This window comes from Corvus moneduloides, chromosome 16 (assembly GCF_009650955.1).
Source record: "Corvus moneduloides isolate bCorMon1 chromosome 16, bCorMon1.pri, whole genome shotgun sequence".
NCBI lineage: Eukaryota > Metazoa > Chordata > Aves > Passeriformes > Corvidae > Corvus > Corvus moneduloides.
In genome coordinates, this window is record NC_045491.1 from 15731110 (window position 1) to 15750395 (window position 19286).

Genomic DNA, 19286 nt, shown 5'->3' on the forward strand with positions numbered 1-19286 from the left:
GTGGGTAGGTTTTGAGGACTGTGGGTTTAATAATAGGTTTTACTCTGATAAGGGGTATGAAATGATCCTGATTTTTCCCCACAGCCTAAATATGGCTTGGAAGACAGGGATGTTGTTCCTCCTCCTCAGATTTATCTCTGTCCCTACCCTTAGCAGAGGGGTTGCAATGAGATGAGCTTTAAGATCACTCCCAACCCAAACCATTCCATGATTCCATGATAAGCAGTCCTGCTTCATCCATGCACTGCTTTTGCTGAACACAAGGCCAGGTGAGAAGGTGAGAGGAGGTGAGAAACTGCAGAATCACCATGAATCCACCGTAATGATTTATTTGGGCTAATGCCAATAACAAAGCTCTTTTGTCAGTGCAAAAGTTGAAAGATTTCACACCCCTAAATTTGGGGCTAGACCATTCAGGTTTGTTTTGTAAATTGATTACTGTGTTTGTGGAGATTTAAAAGCTCCTTTTATTTAGCACTGGATTAGTCAGTGAGGAGGAGTAAAGGATTAAAAAGCTCCCAGCTGAGTTTCCCTCTGCCAGCCTGCTTTGACAAGGACAGCACAGTGCCCAGAGCTCTGCTTTAGAGGTGTAAAGGTTGTGGATCCTTGGATTTGCTCCTCCCTGGCTGCTGGCAGGTACCACCCCCTTCCAGTTAGCCCTTATTAAGACGCAGACACTCACTTGCTCCTCAGAAATCCACGTGGGCCTTGCTCTCTCCTTCCTGACAGTGCACCCGGCAAGGCAGAATTCCTCTGTATTTGGTCATTTCCCATATTTGCTGTGCTGATGCCAATAAAATGAGGATGGGCTCGATGATGTGCTTTGTCTCGAGCAGAGCTCAGGGTGGATCTGTGCTGGAACTGAAGTTGTAAATATTCCCCTAAGAGATGGGATGATGTTGCAGTTGTGGCAGCAGGGACATGGGCATTTCTCACCAGCCCAGGCTCCTGCTGCCTGTGCAAACTGCTGCCAGTGCCCAGAGAGAGGGAGAGGGACTTGGTACACAGTGACAGGACAAGGGACAAGGGATTTAACCTGTCAGAGGGCAGGGATAGATGGGATATTGGGGAGAAATTCCTCCCTCTGAGGGTGGGCAGGCCCTGGCACAGGGTGCCCAGAGCAGCTGTGGCTGCCCCTGGATCCCTGGCAGTGTCCAAGGCCAGGCTGGAGCAAGCTGGGATAGTGGAAGGTGTCCCTGCCCATGGCAGGGAGTGGGATGAGATGATCTTTATGATCCTTCCCACCCAAAGCATTCCATGACTCCAAACTGAGTGCCAGCCTGCTCCAGGGGAACCTGCCTGACCTCCCAAGGCACTGTTGGTAAAAGCAAATCAGCACAAGCCATACTAACTGTGTTGTCTGGGCAACTCTGCTCTTAGTTCTTATTCAGAAATATTCATTATTAAAACTAAGAATAAAAAATGTATCAACATCATCTATCAAATACAACAGTCCTTTGCAAGATTACTTGAAATCTGCCTTGATAGCAGCATTTTTTCTTTGAATTTGAACAGGGTTTTCTTTTCTTCCTTTTTTTATGAACACAGACAGAAAAACTTGACTGTTTTGACATTTGAAACTAAAAGCCCCTGTAATTTGGCAGCTATGTCTCAGTGAAAACATCTAATATCTATATATAAACATGTATATTCAAAGAACAAGCCCCAGTGGTTGACAGAGTAGCACACTTGCAAATTTGTTTTGTAAGTCCTTTGTTTTGGCAGTGATAGATGTTCAGATCTGGAACACTTGTCATAGTTTCCAGAATTCCTCTGACCATTTATAATGTACATAAATAATTGAATTGAATAATAATCAGAGGGAAAGTTTAGAAACTCTGCAATTCCTGTAGCTGAGGTGCTGGGAAAGACTGGCAAAGGAAATTTTAAAAGCTGCATTAGGGTTACATTAGAGTTCTTGTCTAAAATGTAAAAGCACATTTCATGTGCTGTCTCCTTTTTCTCAACCCAGTTCAGTCAAACTCTGTCCTCAGCTCCACTCTGAGAGTCAGGGTTGGGGAGAGCACTTTGAACACAGTGCAGGTAACTGGGAGACTGAGAATTCACTTCAGCTGCTAAAGAAGGGGCTGAGATCCAATGGATTTTCAAGACATGCAGGTGCCAATTCCCTGGGAAATCAGCGGGTTCTTTCTAAGGATTCTGCCTGTCAAGTCCATGTCTTTACGTGTCTGAATACTTGGGCAATCTGGCCCACCTCTTAGTTTTAAAAATAATGCAGGGAAGAACTGGATTTTTTTTAATGCTATGTTTTGGTTTTGGTTTGGTGTTTTGTTTTGGTTTTTTTCCCTTTTCTGCACCACCCAAACTTTCAATGAAATTTAAGACTGGCATGAGTTGATCTCTTCTGAAATTGGGCTCCTTAACCACATTTTAACCTTTGGATCTGGTTCAGAACTGATGTAAGCACCTAGAGTTCTGTGAAAGCCAGCAGAGTGGTGGTGTGATCCTTGCTGTAGGGCCAGGATGAATTCGTAGTTTAAGAAGAGCAATAGAGGGTTTGTTTCAGTATTTGAGCAGTGTTACTGCTGAGGGAGACAGAAGGAATGCTGGGAGCATGAAAAGCAGTTAAATGGAGGATGTAAAATGAAATAGGTTTGATCTGTCTCTTCATTCATCTTGCTTATTATGATAAGTAACTTAGTGCTGATGTTGTTTTCCTACCACTTTCCCATTAGGTGGGATCCAGAAAATGGAGGTAACTTTTGCCAGAGTCAGAACTGAGTTTTATGTCAGGAGCAGCACAAGCAGGTTATTCTAAGGATATCACAGGATGGTTTGGGTGGGAAGGGACCTTAAATCCCATCCAGTCCCACCCCCTGCCATGGGCAGGGACACCTTTCACTATCCCAGGGTGCTCCAAGCCCCAATGTCCAACCTGGCCTTGGACACTGCCAGGGATCCAGGGGCAGCCCCAGCTGCTCTGGGCACCCTGTGCCAGGGCCTGCCCACCCTCCCAGGGAACAATTCCTTCCCAATATCCCATCCAGCCCTGCCCTCTGGCACTGGGAACCCTTTGGGGAAGACAAAGCAGCATCTGCGGGTGAGAGCAAGGCAGGCAGGGCAGTCCCCACCAGCAAGGAGGGCAGTCCCACGGTCCCCAAGGAGCAGCAGAGCAGCCCCAGTGAAGGTGGCCAGGAGGCAAATGTGTGGGAATGAGGAAGGTCCAAGATCAAGGGCAGAAAGCCAAGGCAGGAACAGGACCCAGGGTCAGCCCAGTGATCACGCAGGGGGTCTGGAGTGATGAAACAGAGCTGAGCTGCAGCCACCAAGTCAGAGCAGTGAGTGCAGGCTCAGTGCAGGTGAGGGAGGTGAGGCCAGGCTGAGGCAGAGCTCTTTGCAGCTTGTCCAGGACCAAGGGAAATGTCTCTGCTGAAAAAGCAGCTTCACAGAGCTCCTTTCCCAGCAGCCCCGTGTGAAGTGACACACCTCAGCTCGTGTCAGACCTGGCCTTGAACACTGCAGCCAAAGCCCTGCCATGGCCCTGACACTTCTCATCCAGCCCTGGAATTCATTTAACACACAACTAGAATTTAGCTTGGATTCATCTCTTTTATTATTGGGACAAAGTAGGTGCTTTCAGCAGGTCTTCAGCTTGATTCTCCATTTATTGCTTTATCATGATATGGCAGAACAAGATAATGTTGTTGGAGGGCTATTAGGAGCCACCTTGTAACCAGCCCCTTATAAACACTGTTTTATCTCCCTTACACAGCCGGAGTGGTTGGGAAATGAATGTGTTGACTCATACTGAGGCATCTCATTTTTCTTGGCATTCACAATCACTTGGGCTAACCTTGTATTAGTAATTATATTACCATGATCCTCATCTCATTGCAGCTTAGCCTTACAGCTGCCTTACAAAACAAAAACATCCAGGCACAACAGAGTCATTCTACCTTAACAAATAGATGATGTGGGTACTTTCCATCTTGTAAACACAGGCTCCATCACCTTTTTGTCAAAATCAGCAGGTTTTTCCTGTTAACACACTCTTGACTCAGCTCACTGGTGTCAGGCAGAATTCTCAGCCACAAGATTTTCTACTTGCATTGTCACAAAATTACCAATATATTATGGTCAAATCCTTCCTCGCCCTTTGATGGCCTTGTTCTCTCTTTGATCTGATACTTCTTCAGGGGAGAATCCCTGACAAAATCCATATTTACCATCCAGAGGGGTGCTGGAATGCTGTACATTCTGCTGCTGGGACAATTACCCTGCATCAGCACGGTCTGCCTGAAAGTAGGGATTGATTTCCAAAACTTGTACAAGTATTTTTAGTTCAGTTACTGACCCCAGAAGTTATTTTTAAGGAGGAGGTGCCTTGATCTGCAAATTGTCAGTGAAATGCTTTTGATTCTTTACCTGTCTTCCTTAAATAGGTGCCTGTGATTGCTGTTGCTGTTCCATGGGTGTTTTGATCTTTTTAAGGCAATAGTGCTGACATCAACATTGGAAATTGCCCTTTTCTTCCATCTTTGGGTTGTTCAAGGACGTTGTGGATCCTGGGATCCCAACCCAGCACTTCACCAGCTGGACCAGGAGCACTTGGGCACCTCCTCAGCTCCACTGGAGCTGCTCACATGGCTGCACTGAGGTGATGGCCTCAGCACTATTTAAAAATACACCACTTTTATTGCTGGGTGGAAAATGCATAAAGGAAAAGGACTGTAAGAAAGTCAGATTAATGTCTCCACTTAAGGAATGGACAAAGGCCTGACCAACCATCATGAAGGAATAGGTTTTGTGCCACTTCCTTACAGAAATGCCAATTTATCCCCCAAAATGTGGTGCAGTACCTCTGTTTGGAGAAGCTGAGGAAACCTATAAAATCTTTTGATGATTATAACGATTTTGTGACACAGTAGTTGAATTTTTCTATATCTGTGTTACTCCAAAGGTGATCCTGGTAGTACAAATCACCTGTGACCAAATGTTTTCACTGACACTGGACCAAAGCAACTGCATCTGTGTGAATGTAATTACAACAGCATTTAGCCCGCCCTTGCTATGATTTTAATATAGCTTTAAAAAAAAACCATTAATTGTAAAAATCACTGAATATTTCCTACACTAAATTTTTTTTTGGACACCAGAGCCGAGTTTGGGTTGTGCTTGGCTCCAGGTGCTCTCCCTGTTGGGCTGATGCCAAGGTTGTGGCCAGCAGTGCTGTGCCCAACAGCCACCAGATGGCCCCTGAATTCCTCCTTTTTTTTTTTCCTGCCAGGCATTTAATGAGTTCCTGAAACAAGATTAAAATCTCTTGTACTTAATGAACCCGCTGCCTCGACTCAAGAAGGGCTTAAAAATAAACTAAGGCAATTAGAGATAGAATTAAACTTAGCACACGGAGACAGAAGGCCAAGATTCCTGTTAGTGCCACCAGTCCAGCACACGGCATTGGGAATGGATGGAAGATCCTAAGGAAGTGTTTTTCTAGCATGGGTGGCTGGCAGCTGGCACAGAGCCTGTGTTTCTGGCCTCCTCTTCATCTTCCCACATGGTGCCAGGGAAAGCAAACGGGGTGATTTGCTGGCACAGCACTTTGGTGGAGCTGCTGCTTCCTGCTGTCCCTGGCTGCAGGCACAAATCCCAGGGGCTGAGGCTCTGCATGGCACGGATCTCACCTAAGGATTTGCCTTAATAGACAAGCAGAGGGTCTGGCCTTACATGTCTGTGTTAACAAACAACTCCCTCCACACAGGAGGAGTTTGCTCTCCAAGTTCCCAGAGTCAGAGTGTTATGGAAGTGCCTAGGCACTCTTGGGGCAGGTTGTACTTCCCATCCTGATGGCTCCTTTCCCCAACTCTGCTCACACTACCAGAGCAGGTCCAAGAGCCACATAGTAAAGCTGCTTTCATAACCTTTGGCTGCTTTAAGAGGCTTTCCAGCCAAATTGCTGTAGAAATGCTCAGAACCAGGAAATTCACCTGTGCTGAATGCAACAAATCACCAAAAAGCCACGGAGAACCTTCCATGTAAACCTGGAGAGCCACTCTGATGGTTCCCAGGGGTTCCCACTTTCATGCTTTTTCCAGCTGTGGAAGGAATTGAAGAACCAGGGTTTTTAAAGCAATGAGTTCTTGCAGTGCTGTTTCTCTGACTGGAGTTTGAAAAGGCCTCAGGATAATGTGAGATATTTAATCCTTTATATTCCTCGGCATATCTTGGAAGTGATTAAAATGAGTTCAGGCTTATTCCTCAATATACTCCTGCCTCAGTTTGACAGATGGGAACATTGGTTGCTGTTGCTTAAGGGAAAGGTTAATACGAGGAAAAGGAACAGAGTTTCCAGGATTCCATGCATGAACTTGCTGCCAGTAGAGGTCCTGAATCCTCCTCCATTCACATTAGCAGGATGTTCACATTAAACTTGAAGACAAGAATGTAAAATGCCCATGAGCCAAATTCTATTTCTCATCCCAGAGAGGGCAGGAGAACACAAAACCATCTCTGGGCTTTTTGTCTCCTCGGGCCTTGCCTGCTCCGTGCCAGGCCCTGTGCTGGCAGCAGGAAGAGCTGCCCTGGGTTTGCAGTGGCTGTGAACAAGTGCCAGTCACGTTTAATTACACAGACAAACACTTTCTTCCGTGATTGTCTCTCTTGGAATCAAAATAGAATTCCCAACTCCTGGCCTCACCTCAGGGCTGTGATCACTGATGCTATTTGTAGATGAAAGGAGGCTGAACCTGCCCCTCTGTTTTTCCAAGGGTATGTACAGGCTTGTCTGTTAAAGGAACTGCAGGATTGAAACGGCACTCTTGGTTTTCTTTCTGCCTTCTTGTTCAGCACTGACTTAGGCTGGGCTTGTGTTCCGAATCCTAGCACACAGGGGGATAAGCTTGGTCACAACTTGTAAACACATTATTCCACAAATACTCATTATGGGGCATTATTCTCAGTGGCAGGGAATGGAATTCAGGGCTTTATCTGAGCTTATGGAGTGGAAGAATCGTGCAGTTATTTTTATTTTGCAAACACAGAGCTCTACCCAGCTCTCTGCCAAGCACCTGGAGTTCCCACCAGCTTCAGGGAACACTGTAAGCAGTTAGCACTTCTCAGGATTGAAAAGCCCCAAATTCACAGGTCTGAAGGGTTGTCTGGGGGGTGTTTTGTAGCTGGAGGGAAGAGCACAGGGCCTGTGACAAACCAGACACAATCCATTTTAACTGGAAGCTGACAGTCTGTAAAACAAGCCACTTTAGCTCTGCTAAAACTTCCTGATAAAGCAGCTGAGCAGTTTCCTCCCTCAGACCCTTTATTTTCCTTTATTTCTTTGTGGATTTCCATAGAGTGTCAGGGGAAATACATGGAAGAGATAAATGGATGGGGAAAAAAAAGAGGCTTTTCCTAAGTTGATGAATGTATGGTGAATCATGGAACCAATCCCAAACGGTTTGGGTCGGAAGGGACCTTAAAGATATCTCATTCCAACCCCCTGCCATGGGCAGGGAACAGAGAATCTCCTGCAGTATCCAAGTAGAGCCATTTCTGTAGGATTTAAACCCAGCTTGGAGCATGCACCAAATGCCAGCCTGGATTTCAGATGGTTGAGGACCAATTCCATGCTCTGTCCCAGCATTTCCAAGTGCCCATGTGCAGTTCCCTTCCCTTCTGAGGGCCTGGAAGTCCTGACACGTTTTATTTGTGAGGCAGATTGGAATCCTTTGAAGAACAAGTTGTGGAAGATGCAGATAAGATCACGCTGAGGGGGCTGAGAGGCCACAACACTTTGAGGAGCAGGAAAGGGAACAAAGGTTAATTTTGAAAGTTTGTTGATAATCTTACACTCTTCCTCTTCAGAGCTCTTTACAGACTTTTGATAATTAATCCAGCTAGACAGGGACCAGGATAAGGAAATATTATCCTCACTTTACAGTTCCACAGAGAAATACTTCATTCCAGAGCCAGGACTGATTCCCAGTCACACAAGTTCCCGATTCCCAGTCTTGTGCTCACATGAAATGTGTAAGTAATTAAACTTCCTTTACTCATTTCAGCTGCTTCTCATTAACCAGGAGTATAAACTCATTAGAAGAGGAACTTTTTGTTACATGTGCTCAGAACACCAGCACAATGAGGCTGGAAATCCTTCTGAGCCTCTCCAAGTGTTACTGGAGTGTAAACACCAATCATGGAAAAGGCACTTCTCATTTTTAATGAGCGTGTCTCAGAAAGCAAACAAACTCCAATAAGACTCAGTGTAACTTTGATTTAAATTATAATGCACTTCTCAGGTCAGTGGTTACCTGAGCTGAGCTTTTGACAGAAAATTTTCCCACTTCTAAAAAATAAAGAAGAAATTATATGTAAAAAAAAAAGCTATTTGTTACCAGTTATTTTGATGGGGTTTTTTTAACTTGATGAATTTGGACCAAAAATATTTTGATCCTGTGTGATCCACAGCATCTCTCTGCTAACATATCCTATGCACCAGATCCTTGCCTCCCATGGAAGAGGGTTTATCCACATCTTTCATAGATGGGCCATTAACTCCAGTGAAGCAGCTGAGAATTCCCTTAGTGCAGTTAAGAGGTTTTATTCTTCATACCCAAGACTAAGAATAATTGTCCAGAGCAAGAAAACTTTCAGCAAAGACATTTTCTTTATTATTATATTTTTAACTTAAACTCCCATGATGTGGAGTGCCCTAAGTGAATTGAAAACTGTGGAGATCAGAGCAAATACTGCTCCATTACACAGCTCTCTGAATCCCTGCAATCTCCCTTTGGCAGTTATCTGCTTTGGAAGATCATAATTCCTCCATTTGAGCAATCTGAGGCTCAGTCAACATCAGAAATTTCAATACCATCTTGCTCCCATCGTGTTTTTCAGTTCCATAACCTCAGCATGATCCTCAGAAAGGTAGTGGTGCTACAGAGTGACTCCAGTACAGAAATGCATTTACAGAAAGACCATTCAGACTGTTAAGCATCAATTGTACTCTCCTTTTTGTCATTAAAAGTTAACTTCCTAATTCCAGAGTGTTCTGCCAGTTGCATGCAGGAACTGCAGATCCTCTCCTTGTTCTCACCCGTTGCTCCCACTTTGCAGTGATAAAGCAGTTCTTTGAATGGTTTCAGGGTTTATTCCACGCTTTAATGTGGAGTTTCAAATCATCTAACAGATGGCATTGTCATCATATTTCCTTCCCTACAGAATGAAAATGAACAAACCCTTGACATTTCCAATACGTCTTCATCTAATGCAAGAATTTTTAGAAGCTGTGGAATAGTGATAATCTGCTTTGCATTAGATGGCCAGAATTGTTAAATGTATCCTAAAAATCCTACATTTACCATGTGACTGCGTGGAAAATAGGGATATAACCACACAGTCATCATGGTTATGTCTTGTACCACGAGCTCTGTCCACGGCAGAGTGGGAACATGGAATACCAGAGCAGCTGTGGAATGAGAGGGGAAGGTTCATTAGAGAAATTAGCTCGAGCTGCTCTAGCACTTAGAAATCAGCTCACATTTACAAACCCACAGCAGATGCATCGTTTGGCAAAAGAGTTCTGCAGTCAGTAATTTGCCATTCATCAGGGATTGCCTCTTAAATCTGGGATCCAAGCTAGGGTGCAGATGACATAGAAGGATAAATTTAGACAGGGCTGAAAACAATTATTTTGATTAAACCTCCAGCCAATGAGAGAGAAAGTCTTCCTATTCCTCCCCTTCCCCTTCACTCACCCCTCTGTGCTAAAGGAGGAGACTGGGTGAGTTTAGCTTCTCTTCCTTTTCCATGCAGTGGATGTTTGGATGGAGCTTTTGCTGCTGCAGAGTCTGTTCAATGGAGTAGGGAGGGTATTTGGGTGGAACACGCTGCCTTGCTTCCATGTTAGCATTGGAAAAGGTGCTGGGAGGGAAATACTGAAGTTTTTTTACCTGGAAAGGAGAGGCTGTATCTGTTAAAGTAAAAAATTGGTTTTTCCTTGGCCTCTCCTGCCACTGGGGCAACTCCTCAGAGTGGATGAGTTGATTCGGCTGGGAAACCTTTGTGAAGTTGTTGCCTGGCTCCTAAACTTCTCCTTGGTCATTCCAGCCTCTCACAGCTTTGACAGTAATGTTTTTCAGTCTTTGAAACTCTTTGCCCAATCTAACATGGAGGTGTAGGAAGAGTAATGCCAACTACACTTTTAAAAAACATCAACAAAAGCATCATTTAACCACTCTGAGCTATTTTATCAGGAATAAAATGATGTTAATCGTGGCTGATAAGCTTGTGCCCAATGAGCTTTGGCTTGCTGTCATTATAAACAGCTCTGGTTTAAAATAATAATAATATGGAGGTAAATTGCCACTTTTTAAAATTAGTTTTTTATGAATAGTAGCTGTCTTTGGGATTATTATGGAATCACAGAGTGGTTTGGGTGGGAAGGGGATTTAAAGCCCATCCAGTTCCACCTTCCACTGTCCCAGGCTGCTCCAAGCCCCAATGTCCAGCCTGGCCTTGGACTCTTCCAGGGCTCCAGGGGCAGCCCCAGCTGCTCTGGGCACCCTGTGCCAGGGCCTCCCCACCCTCCCAGGGAGCAATTCCTTCCCAATATCCCATCCAGCCCTGCCTTCTCTCAGTCTAAGGCCATTGTGCCTCTGTGCAAGTTCAGCACCACTGGCACTGAAGGCTGGATTATGTGGCTGTCCTGAAATTGTCTTGCAATTCCTTTTTCCCCATTTCACTGTGGTGTGGATTTGGGCAGAGGTCACTCCTTGGCTGCTCGCTGTGGCTGCTGCTCCTCTTTGCACTGCTGTTTTGTGAGAGTGGAGGAAAAAGGCCAGAGCTGGGGATGGAGGGTGGTTGGAAAACTGAGCTGAAGGGCTGGAACTTGCAATGACATAAACTGTAATTGCAAAATAAAATAGCAAGAATTTGGGAAGAGGAAATTTTATCTTATTTACTCTGGTAATTGTTGGCACTTGACTACAATCAGCTGCAAGCCTATCTCTGAGTGACAGCACAATTCCAGCCAGAGCAACCAAAAATAGCCCAGCATTTGAGTAATTTTAGGCTTTTTATAACTTAAAACTGTCACAAATAAAAGCCAGCGTAATGTGGGCAGATTAAACTCTCCTCATCTGCAGACTGGGGTAAACTGGGCAGTGCTGTGGGAAGCCATACCCAGAAAGCACCAGTTGTATCTTCCTTCAGCCATTCTTGCCCAGAATTAAATTGGATTAGCTCCTGTTTCGTTCATTTGCCTTAATATTTCAGAAGTTATTCAAGTTCTACACCTAAATTCTTGTTGGGGTGAGGAGGCTGGCAGAGGGCAGGTTCAACCTTCATCAAAACTTCACTCAGAGAGAACCTTAATAAGTAAACTTCTGATCTGATTTTGGTCAGAAAACCCACAGAGCCCTCCCCTGCTGCTGGGCTGAGGAAGTTTGGAATAGTTGGGAGATTTCCTGCTGAAACATCAGTTATAGATACTGTTTGTATCATTAGCTCCTAAATTACCTCCTCTCATTGACCCCCACACCCTTGAGGGAGGAAGGAAAGATTTTTTTTCTCCAACACAGGATATAGGAGAAGGTCACTTTTTCCTCATGGTCCCACAGTTTCCCCTAAGTCCTCTTCCTCAGGGGATTGCAGTGGTGGGGAAAAAGCTCTGAGGAATTCTGTTGGCACCCCAGGACTGCAGTAACATCAATTAACCCGAATCTGCAGCATCACACACCTCTGCATGGCTGTTTTGCTTTTATTACTAATTGCAGTTTTTATTTGGTACCAAAACACTGGGTGACACAGTAGAGCTGCTTGTTGGATTTTATTCGTTTTATGCCTTATTAAACCATTTTAAGAAGTTGTCTGTTTCGAGGACTGGCACAAAAGTCAAGCTACATTAACTTGTCAAGTGGATTAGTCATGAAACACCTTTGTGGACATTTTAATTCAGAATTAAAGTGGCTGTAATTGCGTTTGGCTTACTTTGCTTTCAGAGTAAATCCAGGTAAATCAAATTAAGGTTCATTCAGTGTAGAGGTGTGGGCAGAAATCCTCATTATGGGCTACATGGAGCAACTGAGAACATGAGGCCAGGTTGGATGGGGCTTGGAGCAACCTGGTCCAGAGGAAGTTGTCCCTGCCTGTGGGATGTGGTGCAAGAAGAAGAGTTTTAAGGCCCCTTCCAACCCAAACCCTTCCATGATTCTGTGATCATAACTGTTGAGGAGCAGTACTGGAGAATCTTTGGAATTTTAGGGACTTGCTTGTTAATTTACCAAAGAAATGTCAGGGCCAGCAAATTGAATATAGATGGGAAGAACAAGCCAGGCAGTAATTACAGCTGCAGCTGTGGAAGGACAAAAAACTGTTCAAAGTTCAAGCTTGAAGTTGTGTCTTGAACAGCTCTCTTAAAGGAGAGGGAATTTGCATCCTAAATAACCAGCTATCAATGCTGAAGTAAAGAAAGGAGGTGAGTTCCCTTAACTGTGACATCATCTCTGAAATAAGGGATGTTAGGTGAAGCAGAAAATAATGAGTTTTCACACTATCAGGCTCGTTTGAGGGCTTTTCAGTGATTAAAAAAACCCCCAAACACTGAGTCTTGAATACAGAATAAATTCAATCACGCTTTTCCAGCTGTGACTGTGTAACCTTCCATTCACCAGGCAGTGTGGGACTAAATGAGGACCCAGGTGACAGCTGTCCAAGGAAACCTGCAGTGCTCAGGCAGGTGTCACTGATAGAACAACCTGGCTTTTATGGCTCATTCTCCCTCTTTGATAAATGCTCTCTGGGTGTTAAATGCCCCTCCTGTGATGGCAATGAACGTAATTAATTCCTGATGATGAATACACTTCCAGTAATCCGAGTGACTTCCATTTTCATACTATTTTTTTTTTTTTTTTGACAGGAAGCCTCTTTTTTGCCAGCTATTGACACGTTGCCTGGATCCCACTGTGTGAAAAAGGAGGTGCTGCTGATGACCATTTGGCTGGCAAGTTGTGGCCAAGTGGCCACAGATCAGTGTGAGGGGCAGGTGCCTGACAAGGTGCTGGGAGCAGCCAACATCTACCAGGCCCTCGTGACGTGGCTCCTGTCCCTGGTGAGTGCAGTGACCTGGCACAAAAGGCTCTGGCTGATGAGGGCAGTGTTTTGACCTCCAGTGAATACATAATTGCTCTTGAAATCTCCTTTTTTTCCCCTCAACAGCTACAAAACGGTGGCTGAACAAAGTGGAAATGATGTTCTGTTTCACCTCAGAGTCAGTAAATAAAAGTCTCGCCGGAGTCAGTGGAGCTGGGTTGTGTCTGTAGTTTATGAAGAAGTGAAAAATTGTTGAACCAGATTTTCAGTTGTCACAAGTGACTGCTGGGTGTTAGGCTTTGTTCTTGGCAATGGACACAGGTTCCTGGTTTTTACCACTTGTTCTAGAGAAGGATAGACCCTTTCTGATAGTCAAGAGTGCTGTGAACAAGTGAGGGGCTGCCTTATCTTAATTGTCCTTTGGTTCACATGATTTTCTCCTCTAAAGAAACCACCCCATCCTCTCCCCTTCCCATCCATATTACCCTTTATTCCCTAGGGAAAACAGTGGATTTTTCCTCCCCAATGTATATTTTTCCTTCCCACCCTGCTCACTGGCCTTATTCTTTTCCCTGGGAAAGACTCTGGGATACCAATACTGATCCACACAGTCCAGGTAGATTTCACCCTGAGCAGCCAGCCTGCACCAGGCTTTTAAATCACTTAAACTCCACTTAAACACAATTAATTGTTAATGATGTTCGTGCTTCCATTAAAACATTGCTAACATTCTTTAGTGTTAGTTCAGTGCTAATGAAAATTGCCACTGGAACAGCCCTGGATCCTGAATTTTCCATTCAGACTTGTTAGCTTGTGACCAGCTGCAGTGTGATCTCTCTTCCCTCATGTTATTCCCATGAAAAAACCCCTGAGCTCTGAGTTGTAGCAGTTCTCTCTGAGCCTGAAAGGGAACCTCAGCTTCCAGGGCTGTGTCACTCTGCTGGGTGTAGGGTCAGATGTTCAGATGGACTTTGTGCCCAAGGGAAAACTGGGGTAAAATCCACGCATTTATTCTACACAGGCTCTGAAATGGCTGCTGGATAGCAATGAAGACGTTTGCATTTCTTTCATTGAAAGAATTGGAAGTGTTGAGGCATTTTTAGACCAAATTCTCATCTGGTAATCCATGCAATTCCATTGACTGGCTTGTGTAAATCAGCATATCCTCACTGATCTCGTTGGAGATGTGTGCTGGATGCTGCCAGTTGGGAGCAGTGATCCTCTGGATGCTGCAGAATTCCCCATGGGAATCCAATGTTCAAAGCAGTGGAGGACTTGGTGCTGGTGTCTGGAGTTCTCCAGCTGAGCCATGCAACAGTTTCAAAATCCAGCCTGGCCCTGTGCTAAAAACATGTTTAGAAAGGCCTTTATTTGGGGCTGTAAATGCAGTAAATAGAGCTGGCAATGCATCTAGAGACTGGTGATGGTATAAACCAGGAGAACAAGGCTTGGAGTTTCTGTATCCACCAGAACCCTGGGAGGGAATCACAGTCCTGTAGCTCGGACTTGCCTTTCTCTCCATCCAGAGCATGTTCTGGATCAGGCACCTCTGCTTGCATGGCTGCTGTTCCTTTCTCCTGGCTTTGCTGATTCCCTGTGTCTGGCTTTCCCAGAGTTTTCTGCCCTCTTTCACCAGCTACCCTGGACATTTTGCAGCACCCCAGTGCCTTCCCAGGCTGTTTTGAGTGTCTCTCCTCTCTCTTTTCTAACTTATAATCAAGATTTTCATGTATTCTGCATGTTAAAGTGCGTTATGTTTCATCTGACTTTGAGCAACCTAAAGAGCCAAGGCATGGTCTGTCCTCCTGGAACCTTCTCCCTGGATCTAAACTGATATTCACAATAATAATTCATATCTTGGGGTTGGCAGAAGTGCCTTTTTACCTTTTTTGGTTTAATTCAGATCTATATACTGCAGAATAGAATGTTTGCCTCCCACACACGTGTGCACAAAAAAATCCATCAAAAAGAAATCACCTCAGCCCAACTAAAAGGGGATTCACAGGATGGGGATTGATGGAGTTGGGCTATTAGTGAAGGGCTTCTTAGAGAAGCCTGCACCAGCCCCTTGGAATGGCATCATCACTTTGCATTGATTGGTGAGCTGAGATTGGATTGATCTCGTTGTCACTGATGAAGGCACACAGGATGCTGCTGTGACAGGAACATTCCAGGCAGCCTTGACAGGGGCTCTGTGCTCCCCCCTTGCTGGACCAGGGAAATAATGTGAATTCCTGCTTCCACATAGTGAAACTGATGGAAGACGGAGCTTGCAAGTCCTCGTTGAGAAAATGAATCCTATGACGTATCAAAAGCAAAGTGTTATTCCTATTTAATTTGGTCTTTATTGATTTTTCTACTGGCTAAACCACAGCTAATCTACTAATCAAAGCTCCCTGGATTGTTGTGGGGCTCTACTCAAAAGCAACAGAGCAAGGTAAAGGGTTTTTTTCAGTCCATCTCAAAATGGAATTGTTTTCCAATGGATTTCCAGGTGCCTCCTGTGAAGAGGAAGGATGGCCCCAAAGCTCCATTTGAGGTGGTGGGGCTGCAGCAGGCCTGGAGAGAGGAAGGCTTGGCCCTCTACGCCTGCCTGGTGGCACCAGAGGAACCTTCAGCCCAGAGCTGCCCTGAGACCCACGAGTCAGGAGTGAGTAGCAGCATTTACACCTGGTAGCTGTGCAAACAGGGCTGGCACCACTGCTCTGCACTGAGCACCAGGCCTGGATGTGCCAATTCAAGCTCAAATTTCAGCAAGGCAGGATAGAGCAGCATCAGAGCAGCCTAAACTGGGACTGGGGGAACAGCCCAGTACTGTGGGAGCTGAAGGATTGCCAACCCAAGCTGCCCTCAGTTCTGCTGCATTTAGATTATGTGCAGACAAGAAACCAGCTCTCTGGGGCATCATTTTTTCTCAATTGCTCATTAGCTGTAACCTCACAGTGCAGAAATTTAGCTGGATTTGGAGGAGACACATCTTTTGGCACCTATTACAGTTTTTCCTCCTTTATTTGAACCGTGTGAAGAGTGTGGCCTGGGAGGAGGAGTGTTTGTATTGTTGACTCCCAGGAGCTGAGGTCTGGAAGCAGGACCTGAGCCTGTTCCCTCAGTTTTGGGGGGCCCCAGAGCCTGAGCTGTGCAATAAAACTGGAAGATCTTGCACGCAGGCTGCAAATTGAGCACATGCAGGTGGCACATGTGAGGTAGGACATGATATGGACACACATCCTCAACACAGCAGAGCTGTGAAATTGCAGCTCTGGGCTCTGCTCTGTTGGTTCTACCTTTCACAGAGCTGATTTGATACAGGTTGGAGCATCTTGTTCCTGTTTCTTTTTTGGACACAGCTTTTTAGGTATTACTGCCACTTTTGCCTGGCATAAATACTTATTTTACCTAAGCAGTGTGGGTGACTCTTGCTGGGAAGTGTAGGCAGGTGATGTGGGGAGCAGCAATCCCTGTGTCCCCCAGATCTCCTGAGAGCCACTTGCTTGAATAACCTGTCCTGTGGCTGAGGAACCTTGGAGGTGCTGCCCTGTGCTCTGCTGAGGCTGCTGAGTTCCTCTCAGCAACTTTTGGGGCTTCAGTGAGCTGGTAGTGGATTTTCTACTCTATTTTTGGCTGCTTCACCCCCAGGTGTCTGTATTATACCTGCTGGACACACCATGGGGAGCCTAAATGGAATAGGATGTGTAAACACGTTTTTAAAACACATTTCAGCATCCCCTTCTCAGCTGCAGCCAGTGTTCTTCACTTGCAGCTGCTGCCTGGGAGCAGCAAAGATTGAATTTCCCATGATGTATCACAAAACTTGGGGTTTGACAGCTGTGGCTCCAGTGCTCCTGAAAATCAATGATTGATGCTGGCACCAAATGTCATGATTAAAACACTACCAAAAAAACCCAGCCTAAAACAATGAGCAGCTTTTCCATTAGTGATTGAGCAGCCCTGGGCAGAGGCTGGTGAGATCACGCTCTGCTGGACTGGACAAGGACTTAGTGTTGGTTTCTGCCCAAGGCAACTGAATTCAGGGTGTTTCCTCTCTGGAGCAAAGCAAATGGAGGGACAGAGCCTGACTTGCTCTCTGCTGATTCCAGCTGAGGGGTTGGCCAAAGCACCAAAATTCTGGAGCACTGATTATGCTCAAAATATGTTCCCAGTGTTGCAGAATTGAATGAACTTCTGGAGCTGTAGGCTCAGGCTGCCCTGGATGTTGGGTTGGAGCTGGGAAAGGTTAAATCACAACCTGGTGGAACAAACTGGACAGTTTTTGTCATGGGATTATGGCATGGTTTGTATTGGAAGGGGCCATTCAAGGCCATTGAGTCCAAATCCCTGCAAGAAGCAGGGACACCTTCCACTAGCCCAGGTTGCTCCAAGCCTTGTCTAACCTGGCCTTGGGCACTTCCAGGGATCCAGGAGCAGCCACAGCTGCTCTGGGCACCCTGTGCCAGGGCCTGCCCACCTTCATCATGAAAAACTTCGGAGCCCAGCTCTGTTGTGCAGCAGTGACATTTCAGGGGTCGGGGCAGTTCTTCCAAGCAGGACTTCGGTTTCCTCTCCCTCATTAGAGGCTCTGTGGTAGCACTGTCTTGTGTCAGTCTCTCTTTCCTGAGGCACTTGTAGAACTGCTGCTTTCCCCAGCAGAGATCAGAGCTGGGAGGAGCCACAAAAGTTGGGATGTCAGCCCCAGCAGAGACAAGGAAAATGACAGCAAGTCTCTCCCTGTTCCTGCCCTTGGGCAGCTTAAGCTCCTGTGCAGAGAAATGTGGACTTTATTGCTCACACTGAAGCCCTCAGTCTCTTGCTGTCCTGTCAATGTGCAAGTTTTCAGTGGTTGAATTGAATAATGAAATCCTGTTGGGGCACTTCCTGTTCTTGTTCCAGTTGTCTCCTGTGGGCATGAAGAGACACTTTTCAGGGCTTACCCTAAAAATATGACTGGGTTTCCAGGTGCTTTTGTTGCATGTGTTTGCTATGAGAATGTAGGGAAACTCAGTCACTTTTTTTGGATTATGCAAAAAAGACCAAGTATGTGTAAATGTTAAGCATTATGACAAATGCTCTTTTAATATTAATGTGTAGAGCCCAGAGTCCATTTTCAGCCCCAAAAGGGGGCTCTGAGCCATCAATTTCTTATTTATTGGCCACTTCACTGTCATCTGTGTATTTTTTTTTTTTTATTTATCACATTCTAGTTCTCTGTCCCAAGGTCTAATAGTTATAAATAGCATAATAATAATGGCTCCTCCAGGCAAAAGCTCCTGTTCTTAGCACATCAAGAAGTCTTGTGGCTTATTCAACTAGGATGGCATCTACTCCTATATCCAGTGGTTCTGCTATGTTTCCTCTCCTTTTTATCAGTTTTTTGGGGGGTAGTTTGGGGTGTTTTTATTTCTGTCCTCCTCCAAATAGCTGCTAGAAGTGAGGCAGATTTCAACATCCCTGCCTGGTTTTGCTTCCTTGTTGTCAAACAAATGCTGAAACATCTCCTGTAATCCTTGTGTGTGATAGACAGGCTGCAGTTCCAGGCATGTCTGATGGGAATTAGATTTGTACAGCCTCTGCTTCCTAAGAATCTTCCAGGCATTCCCAGTTATCACACTGGTGCTGTGTGGAGCTCTGGGGCTCCTCTGTGTGCACTTCCATCACTTCATTCTCTGGTGGCTCTGAGAGCTCCCAACCTCTGTCATTTGATTTGGGGTTTTCCTCCTTGAGCTTTACTTTTTAGGTGCAATAATCACAGAATGACAGAATTTCCTGAGCTGGAAGGGTCCTACAGGGATCATCAATCCAGCTCCTGGCCCTGCCCAGACCCCCCAACAACCCCACCCTGGGCATCCCTGGCAGCGCTGTCCAAACGCTCCTGGAGCTCTGGCAGCCTCGGGGCCGTGCCCATTCCCTGGGGAGCCTGGGCAGTGCCCAGCAGCCTCTGGGGAAGAGCCTTTCCCTGATCTCCAGCCTGACCCTGCCCTGGCCCAGCTCCAGCCGTTCCCTGGGTCCTGTCCCTGGCACAGGGAGCAGAGATCAGAGCTGCCCCTTGGGAGGAGCTGCAGCCCCCGCTGAGCTCTGCCCTCAGGCTCCTTCTCCAGCTGAACAATCCAAGCGCCCTCAGCTGCTCCTCAGACCCTTCCCCATGCCCATGCCCCTCCTTTGGACACTCTCCAACAGCTTCAGGTCCTTCTGATATTGTGGCACCCACAACTGCCCCAGAGCTGAGGTGAGGCCACACCAAA

The 19286-nt window shown here is 45.8% G+C and overlaps 1 protein-coding gene across 1 annotated transcript in view; it reads left to right on the plus strand.

The window, feature by feature from the left end:
- The window catches only part of C16H16orf71 (chromosome 16 C16orf71 homolog), an 89108-nt gene that overhangs the window by 14942 nt on the left and 54880 nt on the right, over positions 1-19286 (plus strand). The window contains exons 11-12 of the mRNA XM_032126365.1: positions 12878-13069; positions 15545-15700. Coding sequence (XP_031982256.1) covers positions 12878-13069; positions 15545-15700 — 348 coding nt within the window. The remainder of the gene's footprint in view (positions 1-12877; positions 13070-15544; positions 15701-19286) is intronic.